The sequence below is a fragment of the Scyliorhinus canicula genome, chromosome 22 (genome assembly GCF_902713615.1).
Source record: "Scyliorhinus canicula chromosome 22, sScyCan1.1, whole genome shotgun sequence".
Classification (NCBI taxonomy): Eukaryota; Metazoa; Chordata; class Chondrichthyes; order Carcharhiniformes; family Scyliorhinidae; genus Scyliorhinus; species Scyliorhinus canicula.
The window spans coordinates 190,110-216,269 of record NC_052167.1 but is presented as its reverse complement, the minus strand read 5'-3'; the positions used below and the strand labels follow the sequence as shown (position 1 = coordinate 216,269).

Below are 26,160 nucleotides of genomic sequence, written 5' to 3'. Positions count from 1 at the left end.
CTCCGGGTCGGCTTGGGTTTCACCCCCACAACCCAAAGATGTGCAGGTTAGGTGGATTGGTCACGCTAAATTGCCCCTTAATTGGAAAAATAAATAATTGTGTACTCTAAATTTAAAAAATAAGGTTCCTTGAGCAGAAGAAACTATCTCTCGGCATCTACCCTATCAAGCCCCTTTGGAATCTGCATGTTTCAAGAGGATTACCTCTCATTCTTCTAAACTCCAGACGATATCGGCCCAATTTACTCAGCCTGTCATTAAAGGTCAACACCCTCATCCCAGGGACCAATTTAGTAAATCTTCAGCAAGCCATCTACAATGCAAGCATATCCTTCCTTAAATATGGAGACCAAAACTTCACTGCATTCCAGATGTGGTCTTGCCACAGTTACGTACAATTGTAGCGTGTGTGGGTTTGCTCCGGGTGCTCCGGTTTCCTCCCACAACCCAAAGATGTGCAGGTTAGGTGGATTGGCCATGATAAATTGCCCTTAGTGTTGGGTGGGGCTACTGGGTTATGGGGATAGGGTGGAGGTGTTAACCTTGGGTGCGGTGCTCTTTCCAAGAGCCGGTGCAGACTCGATGGGCCGAATGGCCTCCTTCTGCACTGTAAATTCTATGTAAATGCTGGAGTGCACGTTGTTGTTGTTGTTGTAATTGTGTCAGGTCAGGAGCTCCGCCTCCCCCCTGCCGCGCATGCTCGGCGCTTCGCGCTCCGCCTTCCGGTCACGCGCAGCGAGCAGCTTCCGGACGGGAGAGTCCCGCGCAGCCGCAGGAAGAGGGGGGAGGGGAGACCGTTATCGTACGCAACATGGAGGCGCGTGTGGTGCCCAGCGACCTGTACCCGCAGATTTACAGCTTCCTGCTGCAGAATAAGTTCGACAAAGCCGCCAAGGAGTTCTTGAAACAGTCGAACGTGGTGAGCTCCCGCTCCGCGCAATTCGGGGAGAGCGTGTGGGTTTTTTTCTCCCTCTCTCTCTTTGAAGCAGCCGCCCTGCTCCACACGTGCGGCCTCCTCCCGCTCCGGCCCAGCAACCGCCGCCCGGGAGGCGGCATGCGCAGAGGGGATGGAACGTTGCCCGGGAGCACGCGGCGCAGGGATGGAACGCACACGCGTTCCCCAAAGTTCCGAACCTCAACCCCATGGTGCGCGTGCTCCCGGGGAACGTTCCATTCCCCGCCCCCCAGCCCAGCCATCCATCTGGGGCTTACCTCCAGCGCCTTTGCAGCGTGGCAATGTGACTCGTAGGCTTAACACTCCAGAGGGCCAGCCGAGGCTCACAATAAAACGGTTCCTGACTATCAAGTGCACGTGCGATAGTGTGTGTGTGTGTGCATTGCACATGTAATAAAGTTGTATGCATTGTATACGACCCACAAAAGAGATTACTTTTTAAACACCGCAGCTGGTAGTGACTTGGGCTCTTTACTCCCTATGAAGGTGGTGGAAGCAGAACAAAGGGATTCAATTTCAGAGGATCAAGGGTGGCACAGTGGTCAACACTGCTGACCAGCGCCAGGGACCCGGGTTTGATTCCGGCCTCCAGTGACTGGGGTTTGCACATCTCTTTCCCCCCCCCCCCCCCCCCCCCCATATTTATGTGGGTTTCTTACGGGTGCTCCGCTTTCTCCCACAGTCCAAAGATGTGCAGGTTAGGTGGATTGGCCGTGCTAAATTGCCCAAAGGTTTGGTGGGGTTACGGGGATAGAGAGGGGATTGAGCCCAGCTAGGGTGCTCGATCGGAGCAGGAACCAGTGCAGACTTGATGGGCCGAATGGCCACTTCCTGCACTGTACAGATTCTATGATACTGGGTGAGCACGAGAAAAATCAACTTACCGGGGGTAGAGCGTGGGAAAGGAATGGGACTGACTGGATTGCTCTACGTGTGTAATCATTTGCCCATCTGTACACAAAGCTAGTAAGGCTCAGAGGAATAAGATTGTTACTGCACCCATGTTCTTGGTTCTGAGGAAGAACTCTTGCACCACCAGGTTTCGGAGAACAGCTCCTTCATCAGGTGGCTTTGTTCTGTGTGCAGAGGTACCACACCAAGCAAGGATAGATGGGCATCCTAGACAGCTGTGTAAAACATTAACATGCTTCAGCTGGTATAAGGAGAGAGGGCAATGGTAAAGGCAAGGATTGAGGCACCATGGGTGACAAAATCCTGACAACTTTGGCAGGACAAATCTTCAAATCTCTGGTAACTTCTCCAACCATCTCAACCGATCAAATCATCCTGCCGTGTTCACCTAATTAATTAACAAATTACTACTGTGGCCAACCCTTAATGAGATTATTTGAGTTTTCTGGGAGGTCTGATGTGTGTTTCAGATGTTTTTCTCTGTGACTTGTTTCTGTCAGTGTTTCAAATGTTTTATTTTTACTTTTCATAGAGTCACACAGCACAGAAATAGGCCCTTTGGCCCACCAAGTCTTTACTAACTGTCCACTGCTAATCTGTACTAATCCTATTTACCAGCAGCTGGTGCATAGCCTACTAAGCCGAGGCGATTCAAGGACTCGTCCAGGTGCTTCGTAAATGTTGCGAGAGTATCTGTCTCTGCCATCCTCTCGGGCAGCACGTTCCGTATTTCCATCACCCTCTGGGTGGAAAAAACGTTTCCTCAGGTCCCCTCTAAATCACTTAACCCTCACCATAAACCTATGCCCTCTGGTCTGAGACACCTCTGCCAAGGGAAAAAGATCTACCCTATATATGCCTCTCTCAATTTTGTACATCACATCCCCCTTCAGCATCCTCTGCCCCACGTTAAACAAACCCAGCCATTCCAGACTCTCCTCGTAGCTGAAACTTTCCATCCCAGGCAACATCCTGATCAATCTAGGTCTACAAAATTATATGGGGCATAGACAGTGGATGGTCAGAGACCTTTTCCCAGGGTAGAGGGTCAATTACTAGGAGGCATGGGTTTAAGGTGTGAGGGGCAAGGTTTAGAGGAGATGTACGAGGCAAGTTTTTTTACACAGAGGGTAGTGGGTGCCTGGAACTCACTGCTGGAGGAGGCGGTGGAAGCAGGGACGATAGTGACGTTTAAGGGGCATCTTGACAAATACATGAATAGGATGGGAATAGAGGGATATGGACCCCGGAAGTGTAGAAGATTTTAGTTTAGCCGGGCAGCATGGTCGGTGCAGGCTTGGTGGACCTGTTCCTGTGCTGTACTTTTCTTTGTTCTAATCTCTTTCGACTGTATTGTTCTGCTTTTTCCTTTTTAAAACTTCTTGATTGACAATGGGCAAGTTATGGAGATGGGGAAAGTCCTGTCTTCGATCTCAGTCTATGAGTTGAAGCCACCATGTGTAATGATTGCAAAGGGCTGGAAGTAAGTGATTGCGCTGAGATTAACTTGCAGGCTTGTAAGTGAAAAATTACAACAAGGAAGGAGGCCATTTGGCCCATAGTTTCTAAGCCAGCAGTCAAGGAAATGTCCAGTTTAATCCCACTTTCCAGCTCTCGGCATGTTGTGTTGTATGTGACAGCGCTTCAGATGCACATCCAAGCACTTTTAAAATATTGTGAGGGTGTCTGTCTCTACTACCCTTTGAGGCAGTTGGTTCCAGATCCCCACTACCCTCTGAATACCCTTTAAACATAACCAAATTTCTCCCTAGCCACTGTATCTTGACTCCTCAACATTTTATACATTTCAAAATGGTCTCTCCTCTGCCTCCCCTGTTCCAAAGCAAACAATCCCCTCCCTTCTGTGCGGAGTCTGCACGTTCTCCCTGTGTCTGTGTGGGTTTCCTCCCACCGTCCAAAAACGTGCAGGTTAGGTGGATTCGCCATGATAAGTTGCCCTTAGTGACCAAAAAGGTCAGGAGGGGTTATTGCATTACGGGGATAAGGTGGAAGTGAGATCTTAAGTGGGTTGGTGCAGACTTGATGGGCCGAATGGCTTCCTTCTGCACTGTGTTCTATGTTGTTTCTAGTTCTTTCCTTTTAACTAAACTCCTGCAGTCCAGACAACACTTAGAACACTTAGAACAGTACAGCACAGAACAGGCCCTTCGGCCCTCGATGTTGTGCCGAGCAATGATCACCCTACTTAAACCCACGTAACCCGTATCCCAACAATCCCCCATTAACCTTACACTACGGGCAATTTAGCATGGCCAATCCACCTAACCCGCACATCTTTGGACTGTGGGAGGAAACCGGAGCACCCGGAGGAAACCCACGCACACACAGGGAGGACGTGCAGACTCCACACAGACAGTGACCCAGCTGGGAATCGAACCTGGGACCCTGGAGCTGTGAAGCATTGATGCTAACCACCATGCTACCGTGAGGCACAACGTGGTCACAAAGCTCCTCTGTATCCTCGAGTACCTGTGTATTGATCTGAAAATTGCTCATACCTGCTTTTCAGAGTTGAGTTCCTTTACACGATGGGAATGCAGACTACTTAAATTTTACTCACACTATTTGTGTGTAAACACTACAATATTTAATTACACACAATGCGCTGGAGTTTCTGTAAATGTGATATGGCAACTTCTAAATCAGATGTCTATTTTGCCATTTCTCTAAATTTTAATGTTGAAATTTGTTCATTCAGGTCTTTCTTTCTCTTCTGTCTTTGTAGAAAGTTCCAGATCTAAAGTCGCCATCTCTTGTGGAGATCTTTGACTTTTGGGTAAAGTAAGTGCTAAATTGTGGTTTTTAGTTTGTTTTGGGGGTTTGAGCTCTACTGTGGGACTTGAGACTGCAGTGTGGGAATGCTGCATTGTTGGAGGAATCATCCTTTGGGTGAGCTGCTCAGCTTGGGAACCATCTGCCCATTGCTACAACGAGCTGCAGTTTTTCCTCTTAGCAGGAATCTATAAAATACAACTACATTTAAAATGATAGGCAAGATTACCTTCATAAATCAGTGCATTTTACAGTAATTCACTGTGGCCTGGATATCGCAGTCAGCGACAAAGTGATGGCGCTCTCCCTGGCCTCGAACAAAGCTGCCCCCATAGATTGAGCAATGTGTGTGGCGTGAAATTCACCTTTCCCGATATAACTTTGATTCCAACGCCAGCTCAAGGGGGCACCTGGTGATGGTGATGTCATCAAGCAGGGTGTACAACCAATCACAATGAAGAATTCATCACAGCCGGCAAGCTAGGACATAAAAACCACCGATATGCCACAGAGCATTTGCAAACAGCAAAAACACAGATTAGGTATACATACAATATAAGCTTAAGGCAGAAAATGAAATATGAACTTTATTTTTAAAATTTAAAGAAGCTAGAATTTTTTTGCATCGTAATAAGACATGCTCGACATTCCAGAAATGGAACACTTAATTTTTAACAGCCGGATAGGTTATTATGAACTTAGCACCTGTTAAAAACGCAGTTTCACCTCATCCTACAAGGCATAACTTTTTCATGAGAATGTTCAGTGAGAGTAATGACCTAAAGTGGGCGTTCACATCAATTCTCACATTCAGAAGAGTTTCATCTGCAACGTCACCACCAGCACATCCTAAGCAGGAGCAGGAACTCACTGGAAATGCAGTAGTTGCTATGTAAGTGCATTTGCCAGAATCTGCAGTCAGTTTCATCGGTGTACTACATGGTGGCGAATGCTGATGATTTTGCTGTCATTATAACTGCACAATCTGCAAGTAAATAATCTTTATTGTCACAAGTAGGCTTACATTAACACTGGAATTAAGTTACTGTGAAAAGTCCATAGTCACCACATTTCAGAGCCTGTTCAGGTACACAGAGGGAGAATTCAGAATTCTCAGCTGGTACAGGAATTGAATCCGCGCTGCTGGCCTTGTTCTTGTTCTGCATCACAAACCAGCTGTCTGGCCCACTGAGCTAAACCAGCCCTGCTGTTTCCAAGCCCATATGTGAAATGCTCTGTTGCATATTGAGAATGTCATAAGATGATGTAATATTCCACCTGAGACTTTTGCTTAAAGATTTGGAAATAACACATGAAAAGTGCTTTAAAAAACTAAAAACACTGTTTAATGTAACAGTTAATTTGCTATTTCTGTTGCGTTTGACTTAGAAGAGGGTGTTTTATGTTGCATCCACTGTTAGGCCCAAGTTTCCGCATGTTGAACAGGAAAATAATTTCAATGCTTCTGTTGTATGGAAATACACCGTCCCTGAAAATTAACTGAAATGTGAGTCATGTTGCATTTTAAATAATTGGTAAATCTCGGGGTAAATCCTCTGAGGGTGTCCTTCCTGTCAGGAAGATCGTTCAATAGAAGCACTATTGGAAAGTTAGACTTCCAGGTATCCAGTTCACAGAGCTCCTGATTTTCTGGTGGTTCGTTTTAATGGTTAGGTAATTTGGGGAGTTCTATCCTGAACTCAGCAATGGAATTATTTGTCTCATGTACACTGAATTGTTGACCTTTTTAATTCATCGCGATAGGACATCTGAAGTATCAAAGAAAAGGAAGCCTGTCCTCAATGGACCTCCTGCAAAAAAGGCAAAGAAAGATGAAACTTCCAGTAGCTCTGACAGCTCGGACAGTTCTGATGAAGAAAGCACTACTAAGAAACCAGGTATATCCAAATATGCCAAACTTCTCAAGTAAAGCAGTGTTGCACATTCGGGAATAAAATAAATTTATAGCTGACTACTTTGTAGTCTACTATTAGGTGTAATTCTGCAATTGGGCAGCACTTGTACAATCCTAAGTGTGCTAAAAGCTACCCTAACAACCGATTTAAGGTAATCAGTCAATCTCGTAATAAGGCTCATTCACATTTGCAGGTAGCGATATACATTCGTAAATAAGAACCCGTACTCTACAAACAAAAGGAATATGTTTAATCCTTCAACCTGGTTCAAATTACCCAGGGGCTTGGCACGCTATGGTTCCCCATAACTTTCTCCGTGTCAAAGCCTTGGCCAATCAAAGTCTACTTGTCAAATCAGCACATCCCTTTCTCCTGTGGTGTAAATTGGAATGGTCATTTGAAATTTGACATTCTTGTCTTTGTCCTGATTAGTGTAAAATGAAAAACTTCAGCAACATGTCTCTCTTTTCCATCAATATTCATAGTTAATCTATTACAAGTGCACTTTTCAGCAGGCTCCATTAGATAATGATCATGGCGCCAAACTATTGTTTTCTCTCTCGTTCTTTCCGTGCAGCCAGCTCCATGCCTACTTTCTGGATTAGATCAGTTATTTCTCGCTGGAGGTTTCCTAATCTCGGTGCAATTACAGTCTGAACCAGTGGAGGATTTGCAGTTTTTCAATCTGCAACTGGACAATAAGTGACATTGCAGCAAAGGCCTGAATGTGTAATTTAGGTTGGCCCTCCAATGTAGTTCATTGATGGATGGTGCTGCCCCCATTGAACGTGGCACTGAATGGTTGTTCAAGCCGATGTTAACAATGCTTTTGTACTAATGGAAGAGCACTGAGTTGCCCTGGCCAACATTATCCCCACAGCAGCTGTTTCTAGGGTAGGGCTGATGAATAATAACTTGCCTGCCAAGCAGCTGCCATTAAAGATGGCATATAAAAATATATGTACTAAGCTGTCAAAGTACTTCAAGGTTGTCTAATAGGGCAAATCGAAGGATTTGGAGGGTGTCGACTTAATCCATCTTCTGGTAACCTTTTTCCTCTTGAGTTAACTGATTTCCGGAGTGGTGCCAACAGTGCTGTAATCTATCCCGGTGTCCATCATAGGGCAGGAATGGGAAGTCACTTGGGGCCTTTTGTTTGAGAGTAACAGTGGGCATAACTGCCATGCACCGTGGCTCCTGCTAACAATTATATGGTCATTTGTGAATAAATGGCACCTGACCTGAAATTACATTAGTAAAAAAACAACTTGCTTTCTAGTGAAATGTTGAAAGAACTGCATTTGTGTAGCACCATGTCACAAAGCGATTTGTAGCCAATGAGGTAGTTCGAATTGCCGCCTTGTTTGGCTGACGGTTTTAATGTTTATCGTTTTTCTAGCGAGCAAGCTGCCTGCACCCAAGGTAACCAAACCTGCAGTTAAAAAGGCTGCTCCAAAGGAGAGCAGCAGCAGTGAAGACTCAAGTTCTTCGGATTCTGAGGAAGAGAAGAAACCTGCACAGACGGGAATGCAGAAAGTAATTAGCATGATTATTACGGGACAGATAACAAACCCTTTGGTCAGAGTTGACTGACTCATGACGAGCTGTGCAGTAAACATTGTGATTTTTCACGTGTGGTATTGCTGCCAGTGCAATATGTCTTAAACCATAACCTCCGTGACTGGAATAATCATTTATCAACGATACATGTACGTATAAATCATGCCATTCTTTTTCATTTCCTTCTTTCTACAACTGGCCCTTTGATCATTTGCTTAAATGCAAATGTGCTGCCTAACTCCGTGATGCTTTTCTGAAGCGGTCATTACGTTGAGTGTTTGTATGGTATTGGACTGAAGGGGTCATGTCCACCCCTGTTCCCATCCTCACCTAACGTCCAAAATAAGTTCAACATTGATCACTAGATTCTTTACTTGTTCTTGGATGTCATTGTCACAGGCACGTGGATATCTGTTTAAGGCTGTGATTTTTTTTTAATGAATAGATTATTACTGTGAACAACCAGGAGGCTATGTTGATAGTGAACTGAAGTATCGTGAGGGATGCGTGTGTCGGAACATAAACAGCAGCATCGACCAGTTGGCCTGAATGGCCTGTTTCTGTGTTGTAAATTCTGCCCGGCAATTAGACTATCCAGAATCCTGTTGAAAAAGGAGTTTATTTTGTTATTTATTCCCCTTTCCTTGGTGGGAGGAGGGGGGGACAAATATCCTGACTGATGTGATGATTCATTTTTTAGACATGAACACTTGACATTTAGTGTCTGCTAAATATGAAGGCAAAGCCAACAGTAAATTGTCTTTTGCACATTCCCTTTGATTTAGTTTCTTTTTCTGCCCAGTGGCATTCGGCTCTTGTGAACATTTCTTAACTTCTCAGTTAAGTACAAAGGATTATTTCATTTTTATCTCTTTTCGCTCCTTCCCACTCTATCAGAAGGCCATCACTGCTAAAGGTCCAACTCCTGCAACTAAAGCACTGGCAGTCAGTAAGCCATCTGCCAGACAGAAAGATGAAAGTTCCAGCAGTGAAGATTCAGACAGTTCTGTGGAATTGAAACCTGCTGTAAGCGCCCCAGTGAAACCTGCTGGCAAGACCGCTGTGAAACCTGCAGCCAAGGCCCCTGCGAAACCCGCAGCCAAGACCCCTGCGAAACCCGCAGCCAAGACCCCTGCGAAACCCGCAGCCAAGACCCCTGCGAAACCCGCAGCCAAGACCCCTGTGAAACCAGCTGCAAAAGCCCTTGTGAAACCAGGTAGCAGCAACAATTTGATTGTTATTTACCAAGCTGGGCGTTTATAGCAAGCAGAGGGGATAAAGCGGTTGGAATCTAATTGGGTTACTGTCCCTGTATGTTAATGCATGTGAATAACCAATGTAATGAACCGTCTGATGTCGAAGACGTACATTTTAGTGAATTACATTTTTCTTTTACAAGTAGCTTCTGAATAATTTTTCCCCACAAAATATGTCTTCCACTTTCAGCTTTAAAAACTGCCAACCAAGCAGCCGAGGAGAGTAGTGAGGATGATTCCAGTGACGACTCTACTGACTCGGACTCTGCAAAGAAGCCACCTGCACAAGTAAATCATTTTATATTAGTCACAATGGACTGTGTTAGTCCCTGTTAAGAGTGCCATATATAATTTTTACACTTTAAACAAAGGGGTTGAATTTCAGTGTTCTTTGTAGCTGCTGTGAGTTCACACGCTAATCTTTCTGATGCCCACTTCCCTGTCTTACATTTACTGCCTTGCCTCTTCCACCACCCCCATTATGTAGGCATTGTTGACTTCTATATTTTGGTGTGAACCACAAGCTTTTTCTTATATTGACCGAATGACCACACAACTAGTGTATTAGTCAAAGACAGTTTATTAATAACACAAGACTTATTACTATATGCAATAACACACGCGACTATGCACTTAACTAGACCTAATAACTAAGATGACCTTTACTTAACTTCGGGATGACTGGCTCTGTGTGGGAGATAAGGCCTTTATCTGTGTCCACGTGGGTCGGTTGGAAGTCTTCAGGTTTGTCTTGGCTGGGCTCGTCCTTCAGGTAGCGATCGCGGGTCCTTGAACTTGGCTGGTTGATATGCTGCAGTTGGTCGCACACAGGCCGGTCCAAAAGAGGTCAATCCCTAGTGTGCAGGGCTTCTTATCATCCTCCTCTTTCGTGCCCTTTTCGGTGGTCCTAACTCCAGATCCTAACTCTAGTTCGATAGGATTTCGATCACCCTCATTGATCCTGGCCAATTAGGGGGCGGATACCTCGGTGGCTGGGCAAATCCTAGCTACCATTGTCCTAGGCATGTGGGCCTTTTCAAATAAGGGGACGTGGCGTTGGTTAGTCTGCTACTGTTGTAACTTCCTGATTCAAACTCGTGTTGTCCTGGGGGAAATGATGATTGACTCCTAATGGATACAAGTTTCAGTCAAGTCTGGCCTCTGCACAATACACAGAGGCTGTGTACCTGTCTGTCCAAGCTGACCACAATTCCCATTGTCCTTTGCAGGTGGCCATTTTAGATGGATACAGCATTGAAGATGATTATGGATAGATGTATAGAAAGTGTCCTCAGAAATTATAACTATAACTAAAGCCTTGTATAGAGTACACATATTAAATGTTCTTAAATTCATGGGATTTAAACTGCATCACGTTTATTGCTCATGGGTAGTTACTCTGAGAAGACTGGAAAATGGCAAAGAAGAAAGAGATGTGGGCCATCTGTCCATGCCAGCTCTTTGAAAGAGCTCAACAGTTAGTCCCAATCCCCCAAAACTCACCCAAGGCTCCTTCGAAAGCACTGTCTAAACCCACGGCCTCTACCACCAAGAAGGACAAGGGCATGGACAAATACATGGGAACACCCCCGCCTGCAGGTTCCCCTCCAAGCCACTCACCATCCTGACTTGGAACCATATCGTCGTTCCTTCACTGTCACTGGGACAAAATCCTGGAATTCCCCACCCCAATAGCACTGTGGGTGTACCAACGCCAGATTGACAGCAGCGATTCAAGAAGGCAGCTCATCACCACCTTCTCAAAGGCAGTTAGGGAAGGGCAATATGAATACGGGCCAAGTCAACAACACTCAAATCTCTTCAAAGAGTGAAAAAAAAGTACCCTTTCGAAAGTTACTATTTTCTTTCCTCAGGTCATGTATTCCAGATCATAAGTTGCTGTGATATAAAAACCAGCACGGGTGGCGCATTGGTTAGCACTGCTGCCTCACGTCACTGAAGACCCGGGTTCGATCCCAGCCACGGGTCACCGTCAGTGTTGAGTTTGCACATTCTCCCCATGTTTGTGTGGGTCTCACCCCCCCCCCCCCCCCCCAAACAACCCAAAGATGTGCAGGGTAGGTGGATTGGCTGTGCTTAATTGGGGGAAAAATAGGACTGGGTCTCTAAATTTATAAAAAATAAAACCCAGCTGCGTCGTAACCAATGATTTCTAAAGGTTTATCATAACTTCCATAAAGATGAGGGTTGGCTGCTGCTGCATCCTCCTAAAGTGGTGTTAACTGTGATGTTCCATGACTCGGTGCTGATGAAGGAACGGTGATTAGGTCTCGGGTCAGGTTTGGGCGACAGGTTGATGCAATGGATAGCACTGTTGCCTCAGCTCAGGATTCCAGCCTCAGGTGACTGTGTGGGGTTTGCACGTTCTCCCCATGTCTGCGTGGGTTTCCTCCGAGTGCTCTGGTTTCTTCCCACAGTCCAAAGATGTGCAGGTTAGGTCGATTGCCCATGCTAAATTGCCCCTTAAGGTGAAGTTGCAGGGTAGGAGATTGGTGGTCTTTCAAAGGGTCAGCACAGACTCGATGAGCCCCGAATGGCGCCTCTCTGTATTGTAGGGCTTCTATGATGCGCAGCGCTCTTTGTGACTTGGCTGCCTTTGTTCACCTCGGTCAGTTTGCAAAAGCTTCGGGGTGGAGCTGGGGGCATTGCTGTTGAAGTGTTCCACTTGCTCCAGGAGCAATGCCTCAGGAGAATTGTTTTGCAAATCAATTGTTCCTAATTGCAGCCACTCCTTTTTTTCCTCTGTCCTGTGTAGAAAGTGATGCCCAAGGCGGCTGTGTCAGCAGCAGGAAAAATGAAAGCACAACCTGCAACCCCTGCTAGAGCGGTAGCAGCCAGCACAAAGAGCTCGAGCAGTGAGGAGGAGTCTGACAGCTCAGATGATGAGGCCCCAGCTGTAAAAACAAAAGCGAAGCCAGGTGAGGGGGAAATGTTCCAATACACAAATAATAAGTAGGCTGCTTCCTTATTGCAATTGCTGCATTTGTAAACTACAGGCCTGCATCTGGAACTGGTCTAGTTGATAAAAACATCGAAAACAGAAGTTCTGGTGTTCCACTGGACGGTTTAAAATGTGCAATTACCGGATTAAACAGTGTTTATATAGTGAGTTGTAATTAACGAGTTGGAGGATTGACCTGTGCATGGAAATGGTTGAGGACAAGCTGTGGCTGAATGGGGAATCATTCTCTTCATTCATGCAGCTTCCCCTCATGGTTCAATAACCTGCCAGAGCTTGCTGAAGAATAAGCACTTGGATAGATGTCAGAGGTTGTCCAACCGGAATTAGGCACCTTTCAGAAAGGGGGGAAAACTCAACATTGACACATGCCTCGTCTCTTCTCTCTCTTTCCCCCCCCCCCCCGGCCTGTTAGGTGCTTACAATGCAGTACCGCCTCCCACGCAGCAGAATAAAAAAGTTACTGCGGGCAAGAAGACACCTGCGGTCAAAAAGGCACCAGCAGCGGCTGCAAGCAAAAAGACACCAGTGACGCCTGCTAAAGGCAAAAGCAGTGATTTGTCGGATGACAGCTCAGACAGCAGTACTGACGAGGAGGCACCAATGAAGCCAGCTAGTAAGTGTTGGTGTCGATTGTTTCAAATTGTGAGCAGTAGTGTCTTCATTTTGGTGATTATTGTCCAGCCTGTTTTTAAAAAGGTTTCTCCGTCGGGGCAGCACGGTGGCACAGTGGTTAGCATTGCTGCCTACGGCGCTGAGGACCCGTGTTCGAATCCCGGCCCTGGGTCACTGTCTGTGTGGAGTTTGCACATTCTCCCCGTGTCTGCGTGGGTTTCGCCCCCACAACCCAAAAAGATGTGCAGGATAGGTGGATTGGCCATGCTAAATTGCCCCTTAATTGGAAAAAATAATTGGGTACTCTAAATTTATATTTTAAAAAAGGTTTCTCCGTCAAATCCTGTTCCTCTGAAAGTTGGAGTGAAATATGTATTCGCAGAATCTCTCTTTCTGGATGCAGGTAAAGCAGGTGATTGGCTTGCTGTCAGGGAGTGAGGAATTTGTACTCTGGATTTGAGTGACCTTGCCAAGGCTGCATTTATTGCCCATCCTTGTTGGCTTGGGAAGCTGGTCGTGAGCTGTCGCCTTGAAGTAATAGTTTTTTTTCAATTGTTATCACATATTGTTAGGCTCCTCAGATGATATTGACTCCTCCATGTAGCGTGGCCTGGAGTTCACTGTAGATTTATTACAGGCCAGTAACTTTCATAGGCCCCTTTTTTGCTGCCAATCTTTGAGATACTGGATTTAACAAATGTAGCGTGTTGTGCTATGTCCCTGCTGTATCCCAACACACTTAGCGTGATAGAGGTCATGAGCTTTATGTACCTTGCTGACTGCCCTACGATTCTTTTTTCATCAACAGCAAAACTTACTCCAGTGAAGCCTGCTCCTGCACTACAGACGAAAGCAGAGGCTGCTCGGAAAACCGCAGCCAAGGAAGCAGATTCCAGTTCTGACAGTGAGTCCGGTAAGAAATTGTATTAGTCAGGGAAACCAGCTGTGTATTCTGGTCCTGATGTCAAAATGAAGTGGCACGTCTGAACTTCCAAAAGTGAAAATGGGACTTTTTTTTTCATTTGCACTCTGCAGTTTGTCATTTAGGTAAATGCAGTTGCTGCCACTTAAACATGGAATATAATTATGTCCCCAAATGTTTGCATTTGTGCAATATATGGTACAATACCGAGAAAAAAAATAAGATGCCAGTTGGGACTGTTTTTCCATCCAGCCCTGAAGCCTCCGTGAAGCATTGACAATTTAGTCAAACAGGGAGCACAGTGATAATATCACTGGACATGTTCCAGAGGCCCAGGTTAATCCCACTCTCTACAGCTGGTGGCATTTAATTCAATTAATAGACCTGGAATTAAAAGCTAATCTGACTGCAAGACCATTATTGTAAAAACCCAATCATCAATACCTGGTCTGCCCTACCTATAACTCCAGCTCCACAGCAATGTGGCTAATGCTTAAATGCCCTTTGGCGAGCCCATTCAGTAGTATCAAATTGCTATGAAGCCTAAAGAAAAGAATTAAAATGGACGGACCACCCGCCATTGACATATGAACCGGAAACTACAACAGCACACCTAGCCCTGTCAACCTTGCAAAACCCTCCTTACTAACATGTGAGGACTTGTGCCATAGGTGGGAGAGCCACCGACTAGTGATGCAACAGCCTGGCCTAGTTATACGCATGAACGCATACCTTACGGACAGTGTCCCAGACACCACCATCCCTGGGTATGCTCTGTACCACTGGTACGACAGAGCCACCAGAGGTGGTGGCACAGTAGTATACATTCAGGAGGGAGTTGTCTTGGGAGTCTTCAGCATTGACACTAGGGGGAACTTCAACACCCATCACCGAGAGTGGCTCAGTCAAACCACTACTGACCAAGCTGGCTGATTCCTGTACAATATAGTTGCTGGATTGAGTGCTCGGCAGGTGGTGAGGTTATTTGACCTCCCCTATCAATCCAGCCGTCACAAATGCGCCTGACAGTATTTTATTTTTTCAAAATATTTTTGTTCACCATATTTTTTTTCATTTACGCCGTACAAGAAAGAAAACAACAGAACAACCTTCAATATAGAACATAGACTCGTAAAGCAAAAACTAAAAACAAGGCGCCCCCCCCCATAGCATTCAACAGCAACCTGCTCCCGAAAGTGCATGATAAACAAACCCCAAAAATGTAGAACCCCTCCTTTGCCCCCCCCCCCCCCCCCCCCCTCGGCTCAAACTTCACTTTCTCCAGGGTCAAAAAACCCAGCAGGTCCCACCTGCCATGCCGAGGCATAGGGTGGAGAAGCTGACTTCGGTTCCAACAAGACCCTCCTATGAGCGATCAGCGGGACGAAGTCTGAATGTCCATAACAGCCTGATAGGAGTGACTACTATACAGTCCTTGTGGAGCTGAAGTCCCACCATCACATTGAAGTTACCCTTCCAGAGTGTTGTGGAGCGTTACTACTGTGCTAAATGGGGTAAATTAAACAGATCTAGCCGCTCAAAACTGCATCCATGAGGTACTGGGGATCACCAACTGAATAGTATAAACCACAGTCTATAACCTCATGACCCAGCATATCCCCTGCTCAGCCATAGAGCTGTTCAATGAAGAGTGCAGGGGGCCGTGCGCCTCATTACGTCACTGGTGAGGGGTGTGGAAAATCTGGACATGATATCTCACCGGGTTTCACAATTCTCATGAGACTTTGCGCCCCCGACGCCGTTCCTGCTGCCAGCAGGTGCAAAATTGTCACTGTTTAGAGGGGATGTGAGGAAAAACATTTTCACTGTTCCTTCACTGTCTCACAATCCTTTCTAACATTACTATAGGTGGTACTACAGCACATGCAGCAGTTCAAGAAGGTGGAACACCACTACTCGGGCAATTCGTATGGGCAATAAATGCTGGCCTTGTGAATGAATAAAAATAAATAATTTAATCTCCCTTTGTGGTGCACCCGTCAAATATTGCCACGATCAATTTTTAATTCCGGATGAGAGTATCAGTTCACCAAATTGCCAGAATTAATTAATGACCGGGTAACTGAGTTTGGCAGACCTTTTGGGTTTCATGGTGTTTTGGGATTATTTTAATTCATGTTTTCCTCACTTCAGTTACTGTTCCTCCAAGGAAACCTATAACCAACCACCAGTGATGTCAATCTGCCCAGGCATCGCTGTGCATCAGTTTTTACCATGTGGCTAAGTCAAATATTTCTGTATGGTTAGAATTGCAGATTCTAAGGTATTACCAGTGTGTATTCGCAATTGCCCAATGTTTTGGGTTGGAGATAGAGAGAAATTAAGTTCCCGGAGTCCATGGGCAATTTATTTAACTCCGCAGTCTCTTGAAATTCTTCTGTGGCTGTGCGCACATAATTAAAAGGTCACTGTATCCCGGTCTTCACAGGAGCTCGCCTGTTGCCGTGCAGCCCCTAAGTGCAACGGGGATGTTGATGGTAAACGGAGTTTTATCACTTATTGTGGATTCCAGCACTGAAGAAGAAAACCCATCCAATAAGTAGGGGAACCAATTGTGTGTGTGCTCCATCGTAATCCATTCCAAAGAGAGCCTTGTTCACCCCACCATCTAAGCTGATTCACAGCGATGTACGCGTTATGCTCCTCTGTTCTCAGGCTGTTGTGACCAATAATATATGGTCAAAGTAACTCTAAAACAATATCACCTGAATATAAATTCATTTTTTCGTGTTGTTCCCTTCGTTCTTGTACTTTCATAGTAACTCCCATTCTTATTTTTGTTTATAAAGTAACATTGTAGGTGTCGGACTGGGCCCGGTGGTAGTATCGTCTTTGAATTGGCAAGTTGTGATTCCTAGAAGCCAGAGTACACAGTTTAGTCCAACAACCATTTGGCTGCATACAAAATGGTGGCTGTTTTCCAGCATATCAGCTTATTGTAATTCCTTATTATTCCGAGAATGTGGTGGATTAATAGCTATGTATGTAACGTTCACAGATTCTGATAGTTCTGAAGACGAGCCCAAAGCAAAGATTATGGCTAAATCCACGCCAAAACCAGCTGCAAAGTCCACACCCAAAGCTGCCGCCAAGCCCGCACTAAAGCAAGCTGTGAAGCCCGCTCTGGCTCAAGCAAAGAAATCAGAGAGCAGTTCAGAAAGTGACACCTCCAGTGATTCTGATGAACAGAACACGGCTGCTCCTCCTTTCAATCCAGCTGCTAAATCAGCTACTGTGCCTGTGAAACCAGGGAAGCAAAATACTTCAGCGGCCAAGGCTACTGCTGACGACAGCAGCAGCTCAGATTCTGATGACTCTAGCAGTGAGGAGGAGGTGAAACCTGCAGCAAAGGTGCAGACTCCTGCCAAAGGAAAGCCCCTTGCAGTGGCTGCAAAAGCGAAATCCCCGGCGGTGACGGGGAAAGGAAAATTGCCGGCGGTGACCATTAAAAATGAAAGTAGCAGCTCTGATGAAACTTCCAGCGACGATGAGCCTCAATTGAAAACTCAGGTTGGCCAACTTAAGAAAGCAGTCGCCGCTCCGTCACCACGTGCGGCAAACTCGGCAGCCAAGAAAGCCGAAAGCAGCAGTTCGGAAAGTTCGGAGTCTGAGGAAGAGAACTCAAAAGGAAAACCAAACGATGTGAGAACGCCACCGTTGATGGTGGCTAAGAAGGCAGCAGAGAGCAGCTCTGAAGATAGCTCCTCTGAAGAGGATGAGAAAAGCAATGCCAAGTCTGTAAATGGTGAGTCTTACTTGTCACTTTTTAATTAATCGAGAAGCTTAAGTGAAGGTGGGAAAGGTCGGCTGTTGGGTGAAGCCAAAGTTGGGTTCAAGTGGCTTCACGTCTGATATGTTCTTGCTATTGATTTGATAGCGTCAAGTTAAAGCAAAATGCTTGTAGCATTTTAATGGGCCACTCTCACACGGGTGATTTCGGGTGATTGCATGAGAAGCCCCGCCTCATTTGTACTGTCCGTGTCTGTTTCACAACTTCTGAAAGACGTCCAAACTCAGTGATCCTGAGCAACAGCCAGAACACAAGATACAAAGGATAACTGGGTAAACCATTTCTTCCTCCTCCCTTTGCATGTTTTTCTATGTTCAGCATTCTCTCGCTCCTCGGTTTTACTCTCTCCTTCCACACTGGTTGCTAACACTCCGACAGTACCAAACATATTTGAGCTTTGACTACAAGTGTCTAATAATTTAGCTGTCCCCTTTCCAGAAATGGCCACCTGTCAGGTGCTAACAGCGACTTCTCTTGCTTCCCTCCTTAGTCATAGATGTTGACAGCACAGAAAAGGCCCTTCAGCCCTCTTCTCTGCACTGATCAAAAAAGTATTGTAATCCCATTTTCCAGCACTTGGCCAATAACACCGTAAGTCTTAGCATCGCAATGCACATCAAAATACTTCTTAAATGCTACGAGGGTGTCTGCCTCCACCACCCTTTCAGGCAGTGAGTTCCAGACTACCACCACCCTCTGGGTGAAAATGTTTTTTCTCACATCCCCTCTAAACTCCTGCCTCTCACCTTAAATCAATGGTCATTGATCCCTAGAATCCATAGAATCCCCACAGTGCAGAAGGAGGCCATTTGACCCATCGAATCTGCACCAACTCTCAAAGAGCAGCCTACCTAGTCCCACTGCCCTGCCCTATTCTTGCCACCCCACCTCGCCTTTAGACTCTTGGGGGCAATTTAGAGCGGCTAATTCACCTAATCTGCACATCTTTGGACTATGGGAGGGCACCGGAGGAAACCCACACAGACACTGGGAGAACATGCAAACTCTGGATAGGCAGTCATCCAAGGCAGGAATTGAACCCGGCTCCCTGGTGCTGTGAGGCAGCAGTGCTAACCACTGTGCTGCCCTGTCTACTCTCTCTATAACCCTCATAATTTTATACCATCTCTCCCCCCCCCCCCCCCCCCCCCCCCCCCCACACCAGCTGCATCCATTAACCAGTTTTGGAAAACAACTAGAGAATTACATTTGAACGCAGGGATCGTGTATTTGGTCAAGCGGACCTCGTCTTCTATCCGTTATCACTGGCTGGTTTTGCAGGATGTACAATCAGCCCGTGCACCCCGGTCGGGCGAAGTGATTTTGAGGTATAAGCACAAGGTTCATCTGGCTGTCTGCCATGCTGACTGAGCTTTCACCTTTGGGTGCAAAATGGTTGATTGCCATTGGGTGCTCAAAAAAGAGCCAGCAACAACTGTTTGTGTGCTCAGGTCTTCCTAATGTGCCAGCCGTGGCTCAGTTAGCAGCAGCCTTGCCTCCAAGCCGTAAGACCGTCAGATCCCATCTCAAGTAACTAGAGTGGAAAAATCTAGGTGGAGTGCTGAGGGAGTGCGGCAGTACTGTCTCAGAACAAGATGGTGAACAACAAAGATTGCACAGCACAGTGGTTAGCACTGTTGCTTCGCAGCATCAGGGTCCCAGAGTTCGATTCCCGGTTTGGGTCACTGTCTGTGCCGAGTCTGCCCGTTCTCCCCGTGTCTGCGTGGGTTTTCTCCGGGTGCTTTGGTTTCCTCCCACACGTCTCAAAAGACGTGCTTGTTAGGTGAACTGGACATTCTAAATTCTTCCTCTGTGTGCCCAAACAAGCGCCGGAATGTGGCGACAAGGGGATTTTCACAGTAACTTCATTGCAATGTTAATGTAAGCCTACTTGTGACACTAATAACGATTATAATTTTGAAGAAGAGCCAGGGAGGTTTTTCCTGATGTTCCGACAATATTTATTTCTCAATCAACATCACTAAAGCAGATTAACCTAGTCATTATCATTAACTGCTGTCAGTGCAAGCTTGCTGTGGGCAAATTGGTTCCTACCTGACAATAGTGAATGCACATCAAAAATACTCCATTGGCTGTGAAGTGCTTTGGGATATCCTAATGTTGAGGATGCAATCAGACTCGGCCATGATCTAATTGGATGGGGAAGCAGGCTCAAGGGGCCAAAAGGCCTACTTCTGCTCCTAGCTCGTATGTAAAATGCAAGGGTGCATTTTATTCTCTACTGCAATAATGAGCTTTCTGTGGCAACTTGTAAATTTAATGCATTGATGCTGTTTATTCATCAGACAATAGGGCGGAGCTGGGCTAGCTCCCCTGCTGGTTCAGTGGATAATTGCATTTTCTGGTGTGGTATTAAGCATTACAAGCTTTAGGTTCGCAAGCTGGGTGCAGGTCTCAACCAGACCTGCAGTTTACATGTAATTGTTGGCCTCAATTATTTTCGTAGAATCGTAGAACTTGGTGTAGAAGGAGGCCATTCAGCCCATCGAGTCTGCACCGACTCTTGAAAGAGCACCCTACCCAAGCCCACACCTCCACCCTATCCCCATAACCCAGTAACCCAATACTACGGGCAATTCTGGACACTAAGAGCAATTTAGCGTGGCCAATCCACCTACCCTGCAAATCTTTGGACTGTGGGAGGAAACTGGAGTACCCGGAGGAAACCCACGCAGACACGGGGAGAACATGCGGGCTCCGCACGGACAGTGACCCAAGCTGGGAATCGAATCTGGGATCCTGGAGCTGTGACGCAGTTGTGCCAGGATCTAGGGAGTGCAAGAGCCAGGCAGGCTCCTGATCATGTTCCGCTGACTGCTGGGTATATCTGCTGGTTGATATTGGCACTGTTCAGAACATGTCCCATGGCCAATAGGAGGAAAATATTAGGTTGGTGCTCACGCAGCAAGTGTGTTTCAGTTCTTCTGAAGAGCTCCACGTGGTACATCAGTGCTGCACATTTCATCTGTCGGGTGATCTAGTGAGCAACCACTTAAGACACTTCCCAGGACCGTCACATGGAAACCCTCAGGAGTATTGATAAATGATTGTCCTGCAATTTAAAACCCAACAATAGAGACAAACAGTCTGCATCACCCATTTCTCCTAGTTTGATTTGTAAAGTCTAATTTTCTGTCATGCTTGCATAACACGAGAATAGCGTTGGCGTGTTTTCATCTATCCCGTGACTATGCCTACTGAATAATGGTCGATTGTTTTAACATGAACTTCACACGGCAGTAGTATGCTCTTGAGTCAGTTTCATCTGAGCCTGGTGTGACCTGGGACCTCATCACTGGCTGTGTGCAGATTCCCGGCTAACACTTATGCTGTTTGTGATTGCTTATTGTCTCAGGTACAGTAAATACCAAGAGGAAAAGAGAAAGCTCGTGTGAAGATGAGGACGGCAAAGGTGATTTGACCCCAGCAAACCAGAAACTGCAAGCGAAACTTCCAAACACCTTTCCAAAAACTAAAAAGGTGACGCACGTTAGAAAGAATAAATTGTAGTTCTCGTTTCACTGTAGCTTTCGGTGCATTTAATCATGAGATTGTAGCTTGTGTAAAAATGGTTCAGATCTCTTCAGGATTGTCATACTATATGTGACTCTTAATTTATTCTCTTTCAGCAAACATTACAGTCCAAGCTGACACCTGGAATTAAGGTAGCATGAATAATTTCTTTATTCATTATTACTTATTTTGCTGATTTTCTGCCTCTTGAAGACTCACTCGGGCTGGACTTGTTATATATTGTTATATCTGTAAAATCTCAGATACTTTGATCAGTGCATGAATCAAAAGTGAGATGAACAAAGGACAAAACAGGTTCCCGATTTAACGCAATTTTGTTCACAATTCTCTCAAACACACAAAGTATGCTTCGGACTCTCAGCTGAGCTCTAGTTATTACCCGCACTTAGTGAAGGAGGCTGGCCAGGCTACGATCACTCGATATGCACGCCTTCTCTGGGCTTTGAAACTCGGTCCCTTCTTGCAATGGTTGTGCTTGGGGGGCTCCCAGGTTATCGCTGAAGATCTGTTCCGATGTTCCTTCATTTCTACTGGGCATTAGGCCATAGATGTACGCCCACAAATGGCCTTTGTCCCATCCAGACCCAACTTGTTAAAAACAGGATACTCTTGTTTATCCACGGTGATTCAATCAAGGCATATTGTCCTCCGAAACACCCTCGGCAATGAGCTCACTGTGGAGTCTGATGACTTCTTTTGTCTGTCCTTCATCCTGCTGCAAAGTTGATCCCTTTGTCTGGAAATTTGTTACATATTCATAGATGGGCGCGTCCTTTTGTGTAAACGTGAGTGGGTAATCACCAAGTCTATATATCAATAACGAGTTTCTGTTGACTTGTGGATGGCACAGTGGTTAGCACTGTTGCTTCACAGCTCCAAGGTCCCAGGTTCGATTCCTGGCTTGGGTCACTGTCTGTGTGGAGCCTGCACGTTCTCCCCGGGTTTCCTCCGGATGCTCCGGTTTCCCCCCACAGTCCAAAGACGTGCTGTTAGGTAATTTGAACATTCTGAATTCTCCTTCTGTGTACCCGAACAGGCGCTGGCATGTGGCGACTATGGGAATTTTCACAGTAACTTCATTGCAGTGTTAATGTAAGCCGATTTGTGACATTAAAGATTATTGTTATTATTGAGTGCTCTTGCAGACGGCCGGTATTGATTCCAGCCAGGCCATCGTGTAACAGTTTCTGTTCTAGGCCTGGGGGAATGTGCAAACTCCACAAGTACAGTGACCCAGGGCCGGGAATCGAACCCAGGTCCTCAGCGCTGCAGTCCCATTGCTATCCACTGCACCACATGCAGGGGCAACTTCAACCTTGCTGCAAGATTCACTAGCACAGTGTCTCTGCATTTCTGCCCAGATAGATCTCGAGCATCACCATGGAAGGGGGAAGGGGACTGCTTTGACAAAGAGTCATCGGACTCGAAACGCTAGCTCTTTTCTCTCCCTACAGATGCTGCCAGGCTTGCTGAGATTTTCCAGCATTTTCTCGTTCGTTTCAGATTCCAGCATCTGCAGTAATTTGCTTTTAGCTGATTGGTTTCCCCTTTTTATACAACCCCCATCTGAGCATCTCAATGTCTTGTCGTCCCTGTCATTAACAGTGTATATTTGAATCGACGAGACATGATATTCAGGGTTTTGCTAATGGGTTTGCATAGAAACCTGTAAGTATAAAATTAGCTCATTGCTGAGTCCATTCTGAGTGAGCTCCCGGCCAAAATGTTGTAATTTTTTTGTTTCTGAATGTCCTTTTTCAATCGAACAATTAAGGATATAGGCTGTTGATGCACTGCTCCCATGGTGTATTTTAGAATATTTGAGATTTAAACTTGATCTGGTTAGTGTGAAGTAAGCCAATTGCTTTGGTAATAATCTCATTATCGCATGCGTAGTTTTATGTATCTGCAAAGCACACGCTGGAATAAACGAGAGGGAAATGTGCAAGGTGCTGCTTTCTGCTTTGATTTGCCTCAAGTGCAGCATCAATCTCGCAAAATGTAAATTGAAGTATTCTCTTGGATTTGTGGATCATGTCATTAGAGGGGCGACTGCAAACATTCAGCTGAGCATTGGCACCAGGATCTGTTGTCACTACAGCTGCTATTCTCGCTGAATTAAATCTCTTTTAGAATTTATAAATTGGAGGGTTGCCCTTATTGTAAAATATGTAGTATGTGTTAATGTGCTTTGTTCCCTGTTTTTCTTTTTGTAAAAGAGCCCTCAACCTAATACTCCTTTCCGTAGAGTAAGAGAAGATGAAGTTGAAATTGATCCACGCCTTTCAAATAATTCATTCAATGCAAAGGTAAGTCTAGATTCCATCAAGGCTCTGAGTTTCATGCTATGAATGAGCAACCCTGTATGGTTTGAAGCTAATGAGTTTGTTAACTGCGCAGAAATAAGCAGTGGTATCCTTAGTGCTTGGTATATCTATCAGCAAAGCTTTACTTATGTGACAAGGGCTGTTTATAGTGCATGGGACAGTATACAGGCTGGTGATGACCTACACTGCACTGAGAGGAGTAACTATCAGGTAATCACTGACCGTATGTGAGAGAATATATATTGGCCCACAGATGTGTATGAGAGGGAAAAAATTTACACCATCAATTTATTCCAACTAGTGAATTTATTGACCATTTTCTGTTTGAACTTATGCAGCCTTTACAGTGCAATCCAAGGCTGCTGTAAGTACAATTGCCTTCAGGGCTGGGGAATAATAAAATTGGTATAGTGACATATAGAGTACGTTTTAGAATTTACAATTCTCGGATCACACAATGAGCTTCAGCCAGTAAGAATATGAGGTATTAGGGCAGCATAGTGGCGCAGTGGGTTAGCCCTGCTGCCTCACGTCGCCAAGGTCCCAGGTTCGATCCCGGCTCTTGATCATTGTCCATGTGGGGTTTGCACATTCTCCCCATGTTTGCGGGGTTTCTCCCCCACAATCCAAAAATGTGCAGGGTAGGTGGATTGCCCTTTAATTGGACAAAATTAATTGGGTACTCTAAATTTAAAAAAAAAAAACTACACCCCTCAGTATTTTTAAAAATAAATTTAGAGTAACCAATTCATTTTTTCCAATTAAGGGGCAATTTAGCATGGCCAATCTGCCCTGCACAGCTTTGGGTTGTGGGGGTGAAACCCACGCAAACACGGGGCAAATGTGCAAACTCCACACGGACAGTGACACAAAGCCGGGATTGAACCTGGGACCTCGGTGCCGTGAGGTGGCATTGCTAACCACTGCGCAACTGTGCTGCCCTTGCTACAGCCCACAGTTGCCTGACACTCACTTAAGAGTTTAGCAGAGACCTGGGGCTATGTTTATGAGAAGAGGAGCAAGACAGCTCGAACCACGAAGAATTGTACGACGACTCAGCCATTCTGTCCAGCCAGATACCATTAGAACCGCAGCCAAGCTCTTTCAGTTGTGTAATTTGTTATCTCTTCTACTTAATTTGCCGTGTCCTGAGCATTGATAATTTGTGTTACAGAGAGGAGCGTCAGGAGACTGGGGCGAAAAGGCTGATCATGATTTAAAATTTACAAAAGGAAAATCCTTCCGACATGAAAAGACAAAGAAAAAGCGTGGAAACTATCGGGGCGGGCCCATTGGCATGTCTGTGAATTCCATCAAATTCGACAGTGAATGAGTATACAGTGGGCAGCACTCTGTATTGTAAAGTTATAGAATTCAAATCTTTATATATGGTCAAGACTTGGAGTGTATAGTTCCAGTATCTTTTTTAAAAATCCTTCATTAACTCTCTGAAAGTCTGATCGCTCTTTCAAGGGATATTGCTAGTATTTAAAATGAAGTGGTTTTTTTTGATGGAAATGTTTGTTTCAAGTATGATGTTAACTTTATCTTAACATTAACTGTCAAAACAAATGCCAGAAATGTAGCTTTTTTAAAAGGGAACTGGCAGTACAATTATTTCGGTGTCGGCATTGTAATGTTTGTTCTTTATTAGATTTGAGGAGCAAAAATTATGGACAATTTCTCTGTGGAAGTAACATTTAATAAACCATGTCTGAGCTAACTTTTTTTAAATAAAAAGTCTTGCCTTAATTTGTCTCTTGATACAGTTGGGTTGTACAATTTAAGTAGGTGCTGCAGTGGCACGTTTTTAAAATAATCTTTATCATTGTCACATGTAGACATACAGTGAATTTACTGTGAAAATCCCCGAGTTGCCTCACTACGACACTTGTTCGGGTACACTGAGGGAGAATTCAGAAAGTCCAATTCACCTAACAAGCACGTCTTTCGGGACTTGTGGGAGGAAACTGGAGCGCCCGGAGGAAACCCATGTGCAAACTCCACACAGACAGTGACCCAACCCGGGTCCCTGGCGCTGTGAAGCAACAGTGCTACCCTGTATTACTCTGCCGCCCTGATGAGTATGCCCGGTTGTAATGGTGACAAAGATGAGCTTTGACAAAGGGTCATCTGGACTCAACTCTTTTCTCTCCCTACAGATGCTGCCAGACCTGCAGAGATTTTCCAGCATTTTCTCTTTGGTTTCAGATGCCTGTGTCTATTTAGCTTTCTGTGGATGTGTGTAATCTAACTGCTACCTTTCATGGTTTCACAAAAGCACAGAGATCGCTGCACAAAATTCCTTCAGTCTGGAAAATTTCCAAACCCAGCAGATTTTCCAAACGATGACAGCTGGTTAGCCTGTAGGGAGAATCATTACATTTCTGGGTCTCCGAAACCCACAGAAATGTCTAACGTAGGGCAGCATGGTGGCGCAGTGGTTAGCACTGCTGCCTCACGGCGCCGAGGACCCGGGTCACTGTCCGTGGGAAGTTTGCACATTCTACCCGTGTCTACGTGGGTCTCACCCCCACAACCCAAAGAGATAATAATCT

The 26,160-nt window shown here is 45.5% G+C and overlaps 1 protein-coding gene across 2 annotated transcripts; it reads left to right on the top strand.

Moving 5' to 3' along the window:
* The first annotated feature begins 751 nt into the window (after positions 1–751).
* Positions 752–25,354, top strand: nolc1 (nucleolar and coiled-body phosphoprotein 1). Of its 2 annotated transcripts, none has more exons than XM_038782878.1 (14): positions 752–919; positions 4,614–4,669; positions 6,425–6,558; positions 7,976–8,112; positions 9,034–9,352; positions 9,583–9,680; positions 12,169–12,331; positions 12,788–12,988; positions 13,796–13,900; positions 16,929–17,675; positions 21,097–21,221; positions 21,371–21,406; positions 23,524–23,584; positions 24,777–25,354. In XM_038782878.1, exons 1-13 carry the CDS (start codon positions 812–814, stop codon positions 23,536–23,538), a joined length of 2,244 nt encoding a protein of 747 aa, XP_038638806.1. In that variant the 5' UTR covers positions 752–811; the 3' UTR covers positions 23,539–23,584; positions 24,777–25,354. The 2 variants fall into 2 exon arrangements, with proteins under 2 accessions (XP_038638806.1, XP_038638805.1); XM_038782877.1 differs by having other exon boundaries at positions 23,495–23,584.
* Positions 25,355–26,160: the final 806 nt, after the last annotated feature.

Coding starts and splice junctions, on each gene's coding strand:
- nolc1 (XM_038782877.1), top strand. CDS start 812: ATGGAGGCGCGTGTGGTGCCCAGCGACCTGTACCCGCAGATTTACAGC. Junction 9,681..12,168: donor CAAAGAAGCCACCTGCACAA/GTAAATCATTTT, acceptor TGTCCTGTGTAG/AAAGTGATGCCCAAGGCGGC. Junction 21,222..21,370: donor CCTTTCCAAAAACTAAAAAG/GTGACGCACGTT, acceptor ATTCTCTTTCAG/CAAACATTACAGTCCAAGCT.